Raw genomic sequence first — 13,393 nt, 5'->3', positions numbered from 1 at the left:
CAAACACACACACACGCAAACACACACACACACACACACGCATACGCACACACGCACACACACCCACACACCCACACACACACACACCCTTTTTTCCCTCTTTCTCGTGGGGATTTGATGACAGAGAAAATAGCCGACATGCAGTAATTCTCATGAGCACTGCAGCCACATCATAATACTTTAGGATATTCACTGCAGCATGTTCCCAAACTTCGATGCCTAAACCACATACTGACTGACTCACTGAACTTGCAGGAAGAAAGTCATGCTTCGGTTGCAGGGTCTTCAAGGGGACAGCTGGACAGGTTTCATTGGTAGTCTTGACCTACGACGTTTACACAATTTGCAGTTTGTGTGTGAAAATGCCTTCCAAGCAACCTACATCGTCATACTGATTAATCATGATACATATTTACAATATACATGTATATGCACAAAGAGGATTTCAGTTCAGGTTTTGGTTCCAGTATGAAAGGAAGAGAGTGTAATTATTGGCGTTGAAAAGTTGGTGCAACCATTAAAAGTTATCAACGCCAACAATGTATTACAATCTTTTTTTTTTCTGGTTTTGAATCTCCGCTTTATTTGCTGAACTCTCTATTTAGACTGCTAATACACGTCGCTTCCTTCATTGATTGCATGTCAGTATGTTAACAGTACAGCCCCGGTTTCCCTCCCACGCCGAAACATATTCTGAAGAAGCGAAAGTTTATTCTACTATGTCATGTGTGACACGGGACTCCATTCCGTTCTTTCTTGCACAGCAACTTAATGCTAAAATTAATCTACTGCAATATCAAAGTGTTTTTACTATTCTTTATCCTCCACCTCCGTTTTCCTGAGGACCAGAATAAAATAGTGACATGATCACTTCTCCCCGTTTGTACTCCTGACATTATGCAGTGGCGGTCATTGACCCGACAGACTGCATTGAGAGCAGCCATTGACGTCGACTCTACAGAGACTCAATGGTGAGGTGAGATCAAGGCAGTAGATATTAAAAAAAAAACAACAACAAACAAACAAACAAACAAACAAAAAACTTTATGCGCCAATGATAGTTAGTTATGTACGAAGAGAACACAACGTCACGCCTGTACCTTGATACCTAACCTCCGACTGTGCGTTAGCGTGGAAGATAATATAAAGTATGAAAATCGAGTATACAAAGAATTTCGGATATACTCAGTCGTTGTGAATAATACATATCTCCACCAATTGTCACTGACATACATTAGGGCGGACATTATTTTGAGGACCTAGGTCATTTGATAATTCGATTAAGAAAATGTGAAATTCTTTGCACAATCTATTGATCTAATTGTTCTACTATGTGACATTGCCCATTCTTAAAGTTCCTATCTAATAGTCTTGCATGATATGAAACTTTAAAAGAAAAATGCTTAGCTATAATTGAACGGAGTTCCCTGAGTGTTTTAGGCCCTTATACTTCTCTTTCCGCATTCACTGAATTTGCGATTTCATTGCAACTGATTGACAAATTGCCCTACATCGACCTAAATAAGCACTGAATTGATCATCTCGACGGAAGAATCTGCGATTATAGTGTGGAGAAACATTCCCTTTAACTACATCTCTTCTCTCCTCTCTCTCTCTCTCTCCTTCTCTCTCAAAAGCTTGTAACGCCTTGAAAAGACGCACTCAACAAAATGCAATGCAACATGGCATTGAGAGACTTGAAGTACAATGTACCTGGAAAAGTCATCTTATCTCCTATAACTGTGACAATTAATCATTTCAGCCAAGGCATTACAGGTAAATGATACCATTATTGATTGCCCCTCATTCAAAGAAATTCCAACTTTTATTTCGTCGTTATCTTTATGACTTTGAACATTACAATCATTACCTTCTTAATAAAAAAATATTGGCGCTTGTGAAATTTTGAAATGTGGTCTATTGAAATGTCAGGTTAACATACTTGAACTTTCTTTTCAACATTAGCTTCAGGTTTATGTGCTCTACCCATCCTCCCTTTTATTGTGATTCTCTGATGTGCATTCAGTAAATTGATAAGGCGTGCAAGTCTAGTCATTATCTCAACCTTTATTACGCCTGGGAGAAGTTGCAGTTGAATTTACGCCATAAAATAAATCTATTCTCTGTCACCGTCAGTGTTTCGTTTTCATCTATTATGATCAGAAAATCATGCTTTTCTCAGCACTCTACAAACCAGTGACGAAGGAGGCAATTTGATATAGAGTCATTGGAAACTAATCGATACATCATCCCTCACAATGTTTGTGTATGTCGCAAAGCGTCAGGCAATATTTTTCTTCGCGAACATCCAATATCATGAAGGCATCTGAAGTCCACACAGAGAATTACTTATCTACACATCTATCAAAATAGGAATTCCCTTGTGATCATCTGACCATACTGGTCTCACTGCGAACACAATGTGGACTCTGAGCCAAATCAAATAAATCCAACTTCCACGGTAGACACCGTTTCCCTGTCTACATTTCTCTCTTTCCCCCTCTATCTATCTCTCTATTACTATCTCTATCTCTTTACTTGTCTTGAACTCTCTGTCAATTTTCTTCTCATATCTTCTCTTTTCCTCTCTTCTGGAAGTATGTCTTCGTACTTTCGATGTTTTTCTAGCTGTCATGGGACTCTCTCTGTCCATGACGCATCGGATACTTCCGGTCATGTGATAAGACAACCGAGAGAGAAAAAAAATGATGTTAGAATGGGGTTCATAATGATCAATTTAAGCCGGCAAGTCTCGAAGGTGTGAAAGCACTTTGTCTATGTCCCTTCTTCATATCAGTCCAAGAGACGTCCATATGAATCGGAGTCATCTTCCTATTTTAGCTCTATCATGTCTCTAACCCCTCTGGAATGGAATTTATCAGCCATCAGGAATTTTAAAAAAGAGACTTTTATCTTGAGAGTAAAAAATGAGATACAGGCCAGCATGACTAATGGGTAAAGGGGTACAAGTTTCAGGCAATTGTTAGGAACTTAACACGCACGCACGCGCGCGAATGCACACACACACACACTCACATACACACACACACACACAGACTCACACACACACAGACTCACACACAAACAACCACTCACACACATGATACATACACACACATATAATATTATCGCAAAGTTAAAGACGAGCTCACTTTCCGCATGGATGACTGTTTTAACAAATAAAAATCATAGGACTCTTTTCGGCCGATAAGCGGCTATAAGCATAATAAGTTACAAAGAAAAGTGGACGGTTCAGTTCGAACATGTCAAATGTTCCAATGCATTACTCACAAATGTTCCAATGCATTACTCACTGAAATAGAAACAGCCCTCTTTTGGTTAAAAATGGACCTTAAAATAACGAGACTAGTGAGGCATGACATCATCACTGCACCTGATTGGTATGTTGTATGGACGCAACTTTACTCACTACTTTCTATTATGAAAATGTGTCAGGCGTAGGTTTTAATTAGATACGGCCGGGTCAACCTCTCGCGAATCGTGCTGAGTATCTTACGGATTACACAACCGTTTTCTGATTTTGTGTAAGAATAAGGCTATGGCAAATTTGTAGATAAAAGTGAATGCTTAACGCTTCTAAATACGCTTTCGGAAATCTGTGAGAGACCGGATATATCATACAGTATATTTTGTTTCCTATAGATAGTATAAGAGAATGATACGTAAGCTTTATCATCATAGTCATTTGGTCACAATACCGTGACAGTGCAAGACGGCAGAATGTCTAAAACACTTGTGTGAGTGAGTGTGTGTGTGTGTGTGTGTATTAGTGTTTTTCTTTTTCTTTTCTAATAATCTTTAACAACACCATATATCGCTCAGTCAGCGACATTCATTTAGATTGAGACACCACAATTTCAAACTTTAACGGATAGTGAATGGTTAAAACTGGACACTGTCACGATGCTCATGGTGATCCACTGTATTCCTGAGAAATAACAAAAGTACCCTTGGTCCCCCACTCACCGTCATTTTGAACTTGACGTATTTCTTCTCGTACGACTGGTGACAGATTTCGCACGTGGAGGCACCTTTTAATCTGGTCCATTTCTGCAGGCACGCTTTGTGGATGTACTGCGCTGAACCCGTGCAGCCACAAGGTGAGATCAGCTTCTTACAACCTGAAGATGTCACGACATCCAACACAGAAAAGAAAAAGGTATCCATTGGAATCACGTTAGAGTACCTGCTTGGTGATTCATCTATGCGTCTTATATTGCTTATTCTTGCCCATTGCTTGCCTACGCTTTCCCAGGGAAGGTGCGTTCGTTCCACCATGAACCTATACTGGTAGGTCCATGGTTCCACCCAGTGCCCAGTGTTGCCATAGAGAAGTTAGTGATTCGTTTGGTACATTGTACTTCTGAAAATCAATGACTAAATAAATTCCTAATCATTTCTGTCTGCTGAAGCTGTTGATTTATCTATTTCGCAGGCAATAAAGTCATGGGGTCCTTGTTGTGGTACTGAAAATTTGTCAATACTCATATGCATACATAAAGAAAAACCCTCACATTACATTTCATATCCAAGATCGTGGTAATATACATATAGCCATATGTCACGCAAGTAAATAATGTAAAACACGGACAGCATCAAATGTATAGCAGTCGTGGTATACACTTTTGCATTTGGTGTTGGCGGAAATCATCTTACCTGAGGTATCCTTGACATCGTGGCATATTCTACAGACAGGACCGTCAAAAGAAAAGGCTGAACATGTCGGCGATTTGGGCGGTGTTTCTTGCATGGAGACGCGCATCGGCAATGCGGGGTCCACTAGTATCCCGCCGCCTGATATGGAGTACACAGGCACACGGCTGGCGTTTTCACACGGGTTGGCTGGCGGCATTGTGCGGCTTGCCTGCATGGTAGAGGGAAAATGAAGAAACAATAACTAGTCAGTGAGGGTGAGTGCTCCATACGCTGTCTTTGAGGCATGACAAGGCAAATCTCTGATTGTCTTTTTCCTTCAGTTTTAAAAGTTTGATCCTATATATGCCTGAGATTTGCATGAAAAAAAAATCAACAACAGCTAAACTCACATTATTTTATCCTGAAACGGTTTGTGTCGTGTTTCAAGATGACAACAGAATGATATGTTCGCGTCTCTAAGAACTAAGAAGCAAAGTAAATATTGGTAGAACGATTAAACATTAATGCTTGTTTCTTGTACCTGCTTGTAGGACAGTCTCTACTTCCGACGTAAAAGAAAGAAGAATAAAAAAGTCACAGACAACTATCAAGACCGAACTGTTCCACAACACGGGTTTGATATGAGGTTGAGCTCAAATCTGAGGAGATTTATATCCAAAAATAACACAGGAAGAACCCATGATGACATTTCCTTAACTTCTACCGATTTCTGTTGAAATCTACCTTCTTTTGTTTGACATTCTCTGATCTGTTGTCTTGGTTGACTGATTGCGGAAACCATTATTTAGTTAGATTTCCGTTTCTTTGTCCGAATGGGGAAAATCAACATCTTAAACACTTGACACAATTTACACAAAGCAAGCTCACAAGACTGAACGCGGAAATGGGGAAACAAGAACCATGGAGAGATCGGAGACAATACAATGAGACAGCTGAAGATAATCGCTGTTCAGGGGAAGTCCCTACTCAAATTCACATCACCGTAAGAATGAAAACGGATATGGGTATATGTACCTAGTAAATGATATTCATTGGCAATAAAAGCGATGGAAGTCAGTGTAATAAGAGGGCAAAGTTCAAAACGCGTACTAATCGACGTTTCGTGCGATAGTCATCACTTTCACCGACATCAGGACCACTCTACTTTTTTTTTTCGTACTCGCCGAATCAAGCGTAATCGGACAATCAGGATTATTCATATTTAATATGGCAATGTCCAGTGCCCAAAAGGGAAGGGAACATAGCTGCCGCTATGCAGAGAAATTCATTAAAACTTAGATTTTTGACACGGGAATGTAACTTTCAAAATCAATTTTCTGAAGAAACTATAGGATGATTGATACACTATCGGAATGATACATTTTAGGGTAACTTATTGGAGATTGAGATAAGTATTGGACGTATTCTGATGTCAAATCTATCGTGATTTATTGGATCATAGGTCTTTTTTTCACTGATCATCCATTGTACTCAATTGAACACAGAGTTAAGCATAATTTGTAAAATGGAGAAAAGTTGGAATGTGTATAGGTAGTAGGCCGCAACTGCGAAGAGAACAGAAAATGAAACCACGAATGCTTATGTACAGAAAGAAGTCAACTTCACCACAGGGAACAACGCATCACCATGATCAGTTAAGTCTCTTTTAGTTGTTCCGTAATGTCATCGAGATGCGGCACGTTAGTCGTTTTCCTCAGCCTTACTGATGACATAGCTCTTTGAAAAACTGAGCTCCCCAGAAACTGGTTCAAGCGTAATCGCGTATAATTTCTTACTATTTTGTGAACGATATCTCGGCCCACACACAGTCCAAGATGACACAGCAGCAAATATTATATATTATCGTGTATTCTATAATTTCATTCTCAGTATCAGGGTCATCATTATCGCTTATAAAATACTTTTCATTATTTTTATTATCATTATGGTGATGATGATGATGATGATGAAGATGATGATAATTATCATTTCCAACCTCATCATCATAATTAATTTTTCTAGATTATTTCCTTTTCTTTCAGAATATGTACCTGTTTTGATTTGATATTTGCGTTTTTATAAAAAAAAAAAAAGAAGAAGAAGAAAGGTTCATGAAAAAAAAAATGTTTCGCGGCTGATATGGTAACTGCTATAGTTCGTAAACACGGTAATGACATATTTTGTATGCAAACCGAGTGACTGCGAAGAGTGTCATGTAAAACTCGTACGTGTCTCCCTGACGACATGCATCATTACAAGAACGATTTTGAATGCAAATCGCTGCACAACTCAAGTTCACTTGGGACCCTAACGATGCAATGCGGCACATTAAAGGGATGGACAATGGAATGGTACCACAGGAAAAAAAAAAGAAATGCGATTTTTGTGAAAATAACAACAAAAATGAAACCCGCTCTAAGCACACAGAATTCCATCAGGCTGACGACCTATATAAGGACTAGAACGTGCAGCTCTGCTTCGACACACAAACCGAGACCTGTGCCATTTTTTTTTTTTTAATAAATGTGATATCTTGTCCTTGTTAACACTTACCAGAAGCGATCAGTATGAAGAAGATGATGCAGCTGAACCCAATAGCAAAGTGCGAAGGACTCGATAACTCTCAGAACTATCAGGTGACTATGAATCATCAACTGCTGAGGAAGTCTTGATGGTGTGAACTCCCACAGTGAGGTAATAAGTGGACCCAAGCCCAAATGATATCTGACTAAAAATACACCTGCAGTTTAAGGTCTGCCTTATATGGATTCAATCATCCGCTTTTATTTCACTCTTTGTTTCCTGCACGGTATATTGCGAATACGCAGGGTCAGAAGAATGGGGGTTATTGAAAGCGTTAAAAGGGTTTTGTCACGTGACACCGACATCGATGAACACGGCGACCCACGCCACATCCACGTGTTAGCGTTTGTCTTGAGTGGTCAAAGAGAACGTGTGGACTGGAAGATGACATGAGGTGTCTGGTCATCTCGATTTAATTACATGATCCTTAAGTCGTGAAGCCGTGCGCTCAAGGAAGGATTGACCTCGATGTGACATTTATCCCAAGTAAACAGTCCCCGCCGTGGGAGTAAACATATAGTTTGCTTACTTTTATGACACTTCAGAACGGGGAAAATTACTTCGCTTTCGTGATAAGCACGAAAATCGTGTAACAGAAATACCCTTCAGTCATTGTCAGTTAGGGACGAATGCATATTTCCCCAAAATACAGGCATCTATGACGTCATAGTTTGCCTCACGTGGGTTCGAGTCTGGCTGGCCACTCGAGACACAGAACCTGATTGTCACAAAGTCCACGCGTGAAACCTTGCCAACTCATTTTGACAGTTTCAGACAAAGCCCGAAAATAATGCGATTGCAACCCCCTGTTGAATGTCATATTTGACTCAGCACGACGACACAATGCTGGTGAACTCGCGGTTACAACTACGACCATTTATACTCACAACACTATTAATAAGCAACCCTCGTTATTCAAAGTTAAGGACATGGTCGTTTGTACATATGATGTGGAGAGGATGCATGGGGGTTAAAGAATTATCATTGATTGTTTGACAGCTTATGTTCGTGGATAAGGAGTATACAATGTGTTGCATAAAAAGAACCGATGAATATGCATTATATAGATGTCAAACTTCATCAGGTAAAAGACAATATCCATAAACTTGTTGAAAGAATTATTATAGCCATATTCAGACGATTGTAGTAAGTATCGACTGGCTCGTTAACGTTTACGACATCGTAATTGCATTTTTTTATTTTATCTTAGGGAAGGAATAGGAATGTGTAAAGACACCATTATTGGGATGCATCTAATATCCACGTACACACGTACACAAGTCTTGTACCAACTATAAGGTGTTGCAAAATAAGAAATAACTATAGTATCCTAGTCGTCAACCAATACGTGATTGCATCATACGTGAAACAATAATGTTACAGAAGGGTACTTGGGTGAAAAAGCAAATGTCTTGGACGGAAATAAGTGCACTGATACATACCCTCAAAAGCACATTCAACCCACTGGTGTATTTGTCTGTGTGTGCGTGCACCTACACGAGTTACCATTCTCTTTATATATTATGTATTTCTCTCTTTTAATCTCTTCCCCTCCCTTCCCCTTTCCTTCCTTTCTCGCCCCTACCCCCCCCCCCCCTTCGTTCTCACGTCTCCCTCATTCTTCGCGACTTTCAGAAAAAAAAGAGAACCAAACAAAATATTGTCACTCTTTCGTGTCGGGCACGCAATTTTCACGTGATGATCACAGCGACGGAATTATGAGAGAAAAGACAGAAAATTATTGGATGAATCACAGGACATTTTCATTCTTTTTTTTTCTTCTTCTTCGCAAGGGCAGAGTCCATGGTGCACGATGTACAGACACGTATTTCTGCTGCCATCACACGACGGTGACTAAACAGCGGGTACAATGCAAATACATGTAATTCGCATGAGATATTATGCATGCCACACCAAAGTCATTCAAACTGGTCGGTCTTTCGTTGGATTGGTCTTTCATTAAAGGGATGGTATAGTATTGGTTGAGGTGAGGATTCAGGTTTTAACTTTTTGCGAGTTACTTAAAAACCACTCTTAAAGACGAAATAAGGTTCAATCGATGAAAATCGGTTTTGAAATGGCTGAGCTATTCAAAAACAAAGTAAAGTTAGTTACTCTAGTTATCCGAAAAAAAAAATCATCGAAAAAGGTTGGAAACATGAAGCCACACCTCAACCAAAACTGTATACCATCCCTTTAAGCGCATTACTTAAAAAAAAAACAGCAACAAAACATCATTACTCCACAAGACTATATTGGCCCAGGTTAGAGTTAAAATTGAGATATGAAGTGAAACGAGAGTTGTCTTCTTGCTGTATTCAAATTGCAGTGGCGGATCCAGAGGGGGCGCATCGGGCCCGCACCCCCTCTTTATTTTTTGTTAAAACCAAAGAAAAAAAAAAAGAAAAAATGGGGGCGCTGCGCCCCTCCCCCCCCCCCATAATGTTGTAAAGGCGCCTCCCCTTTACGGAATTCCTGGATCTGCCCCTGAATTGTAGTGTGTCTGCATGTCTGTAAACTATTGGGCGATCAAATCTGAACCCATCCTTTATTTCCTGAGAAATTAATGTCTTAGAATCTTCTTATAAACTCTTCAGTTTGGAAAGACCTGTCAGCAAGATTTTGGAAGGTATTCGGTGTGTCTACTCGTCTGGTGGATCTTAGAAAACTCAACGTTCGCGTTGGTTCATACCGAGAAAGAGCTCAAGAGTAACAAAACAAAGCTTATTACGCTGTTGGACGGAATATTACTAGTAGTATCTATGCAAGCTGGGGATTAAATCATGATTAGCGATTCCTGATTAAAGTCATTTGTACACGTGCACTACTTAATCCAAACTAGATTTGATTAATGTACTTCGCTAAGACGTGGTACTGGGATAACAACGTTGCAATAAGGCGCTCCCCGCCCGGCTTCTGACTAATTACGCTAATTCCATTTACGTATCGATTCCCCCGTGCGTTGTTGTAATTAATATGCATTATGCATTTAGCGACAATCAAAGTTCTTTCAATTTAATGCGGAAGCATTATCTCATGAAGTGAATTCAGGAGCGCATGAGAACCTTCTGTCATAAATTGAACAATTCAGCCATGCTGAAGCTTGCTCGAGCACTGATCATCAGTCGTAATGGCTTTGGTCGGAGTTTCATGAATTCTATTCCTACAGAACAGCGGTGTGATTAAGTCACATACTTTAAAAATCCTGCATTACGTTCATCCACGGAAACGGCCTAGATATGCACCCATTGATGCTAAGGGCGGCTTAGCTTTTCGATGACAAAAAAAAAAAAAAGATCTTTAAAAATCATGTATATAGTTGAATTTTATTCAGGTTTATTTCTAACGGAGGCGGGCCTCTTTTGGCTCCCATCGACAATCGCCGGGCGGGTTGGCTTGAATTAAAGGAGACATTTTATGAGAGCCACTCGGAAAGGAGCTGCTGGGAAGGATATGTCTGAAGTTGATTTGACCATTCAAGAGGGAGAATAGACGGGATTTTCAACTTTTACTGTGGTTAATCATTCCTTAAGGATTCACCGAAAAGCGGTATGTTATATCAAACACGTAATTAACGACCTTTAAAGGAAGTCTGATGACGACAACATGATACGGGACAGGAGATGTCCTCAAGCAGTAACTGATTGACCGATCTCTTGGGCGACTGCCGTCATATCCCCTTATCTGTTCTCGACGTACAGCCAACATAAAAATGTTGCGAAGTAAGGTTCTCTGCCTGTTACAAGGTTTCATTTCCATCTGAGAAGATGGCTGAATAGCCCATATTCAGCTATGCTAAACTGGTCTTCCATGGGGCCCAGTTGAATGTGAGGAGGGACAACTTCACCGGGTTGAACACCCTGCTCTTTGCGATGGCTAGTAACTGATCACTGGGAATCAGTGGGAATGTGGGGGATGATTGTTCCAATCCTTGTGGGATTCATTAAGAGTGCATTATATATCTAAAACGGGCCGTTAACGATCGCCCCGTCACTGTCCAGGCATGCTAACCTCGTATGGAAACATTAAACTGCGCATTACTTCAATATGAGACCATTCTGAAGCAAATAATTTTCACACAACAATAGATATAAATGAACTCTTCAATGAATCCCACAAGGATTGGAACAGTCATCCCCCAGCATTCCCACTGATTCCCACTGATCAGTTACTAGCCACCCCCTTTAAATGAAGCGGGATCTTTTACGTGCATGAAGGTTTATCCAAGTAGCTACAAGTGTAGATCCATGGTTTAGCCAGGGAGGTGTCCACCTAACCTGGTTTATCTATAGATGTAGACCTTCTCCCTATCCCACTTCATTTCTCGCTCCTTGCTTTTTGTTCTTTTCTCAGGGGTAGAGATATGCTAGCAATCCTGACGTATATACAGACACGGAACCTCATACAAAATTAGCATTCAATGAAGAAAATATGAAGAGAATTCCACAATATGTCATTTTTTAATGAAAAGTACGTATTCCTTCGACTTGTTACTGACATTATCGTCTCCAAAATCACACACACACAAAAAAGATGATTGCATCACAGGAAAGAACTTTCAAAACCTTATCAATTATGTCACAAACCTAAATTTGATTTTGGGTCGACATTTCATGCCAGTCCAAAGATGTACGGATATTTTAGTGTTCTTTCATTACGCTAAAAAAATGAAAAAAAAAATATATTTTCGTTTTTGAGTTTCGTGGTGTGGTTGATATCTTATGTGGTCGTTTGTAAAATACTGGCTGAGAATAAGCAAAGTATATGACAGCAAATTTCCCTCCTATCGTCTATTTTCTACTTCTAATTCTAACGATGTTTCCTAACCTTCCTACCGAACATAATCATGTCGAGGAACAGTGAAGGAACACTGAGGCTCAATAGAGAAGTTTTTCAACTGTCGGCTTATTCCAGTTACACGCGCTTATAATTATGTGATGGCCATACTACATTCTTATACAACAACAAATTACTGGTCACGATTTCTTGAGCTCTTGATATCATATTGATAGTGATCCACGGCACAATTTAACGCGTTTTTGTTTTTTGTTTTTTCGATAACATTGATACAAAACAGCCCCGGATGTGGAGTAATCCAACTCTAATTTGCTGGCAAGGTTGTTCTTGGAGAAGTAACAAGAAGAACCTGGGAAATAAGGGTTCATGCTACCGTTTATAAACATGCTCTGTCAAGATACATATCACATCAAAGGGGTAAAAGCGCAGTTATCGATTGTGCGTCACTCAAGATGAGTCAAGAAATGAAAGATTTAACAAAATGAAATGCAATTGAGGGTTAAAAAAGCGTTCACAAATGTGATTACTGAACAGTAGTATAATCGGTAAAGAGGAAATAATAAACTAAATAAAACTTGAACTAAAATGTCACGATTCTGCAAAACAGTTCGTATGCATTCAAGGAACTCTTACCTTCAAAAACCGCAAAATTTCATGAAGCAAACGTTCACGAGTACCCCCCGTAGTCGAACAGTCCTTCTAGATGTAGCTATCTTTATCATCTCTGATGTGCTCTCAGGAAAGGTATATTATAGACGAGAAGTTGTTTCTTATCCATTGATTGAGAAAAGCGGGGTTTCAGTTTTGCTCGGCCGACTGATTATAATCATAATTGCACTGGCACGGTTTGCCAAACGAAAATATCACGTACATATAGCTAGAGAAAGAGAGAGAAAACACATATTTTACTTCCTATCTATTCCCCACCACCTGTCAGGGTTTGCTGAAGAGACCCACTTCCGATTGAAAATCGACAGGTGTCGTCTGCATCGAGAATCTACACGTCATCTCCGTTAGACAAATAATCCTTCGATCGATTTTTGCCAACTTTGAAGTTAGCAGCATTCATCTGAATAGAAATATGGCAGGCGAGGGGTGAACCATGAATAACATGAGGCTCGATGTGGCTGCGGGCAAAACATCGCGCGACACTAGAACAGAAGACTCGCTCAGTTCTTCAAACCCCGCAGGACGCTACGATGAAGTACCATTAAAATTTCATTCCCTGCATTTGCCCGATGTAATATAAAAGTTTTATAACACAGTTTTAAAAATAACTCCGTTCTTTTAGAGAACATTCACGGTAACATTCTCCCCTAATGTCTATGTATTACGTTCCTACAGGGCGAGAATGTGA

The 13,393-nt window shown here is 39.8% G+C and overlaps 1 protein-coding gene across 1 annotated transcript in view; it reads right to left on the bottom strand.

Moving 5' to 3' along the window:
• LOC140238716 (E3 ubiquitin-protein ligase MARCHF8-like) overlaps positions 1-13,393 on the bottom strand; it is a 30,445-nt gene that overhangs the window by 2,457 nt on the left and 14,595 nt on the right. Inside the window, exons 2-3 of the mRNA XM_072318616.1 lie at positions 4,678-4,885; positions 3,988-4,142 (exon numbers count right to left, since the gene is read on the bottom strand). Of these exons, the coding sequence (XP_072174717.1) occupies positions 3,988-4,142; positions 4,678-4,885 (363 nt within the window). The remainder of the gene's footprint in view (positions 1-3,987; positions 4,143-4,677; positions 4,886-13,393) is intronic.

This window comes from Diadema setosum, chromosome 2 (genome assembly GCF_964275005.1).
Source record: "Diadema setosum chromosome 2, eeDiaSeto1, whole genome shotgun sequence".
Classification (NCBI taxonomy): domain Eukaryota; kingdom Metazoa; phylum Echinodermata; class Echinoidea; order Diadematoida; family Diadematidae; genus Diadema; species Diadema setosum.
This window is presented reverse-complemented; position numbering and strand designations above follow the sequence as displayed.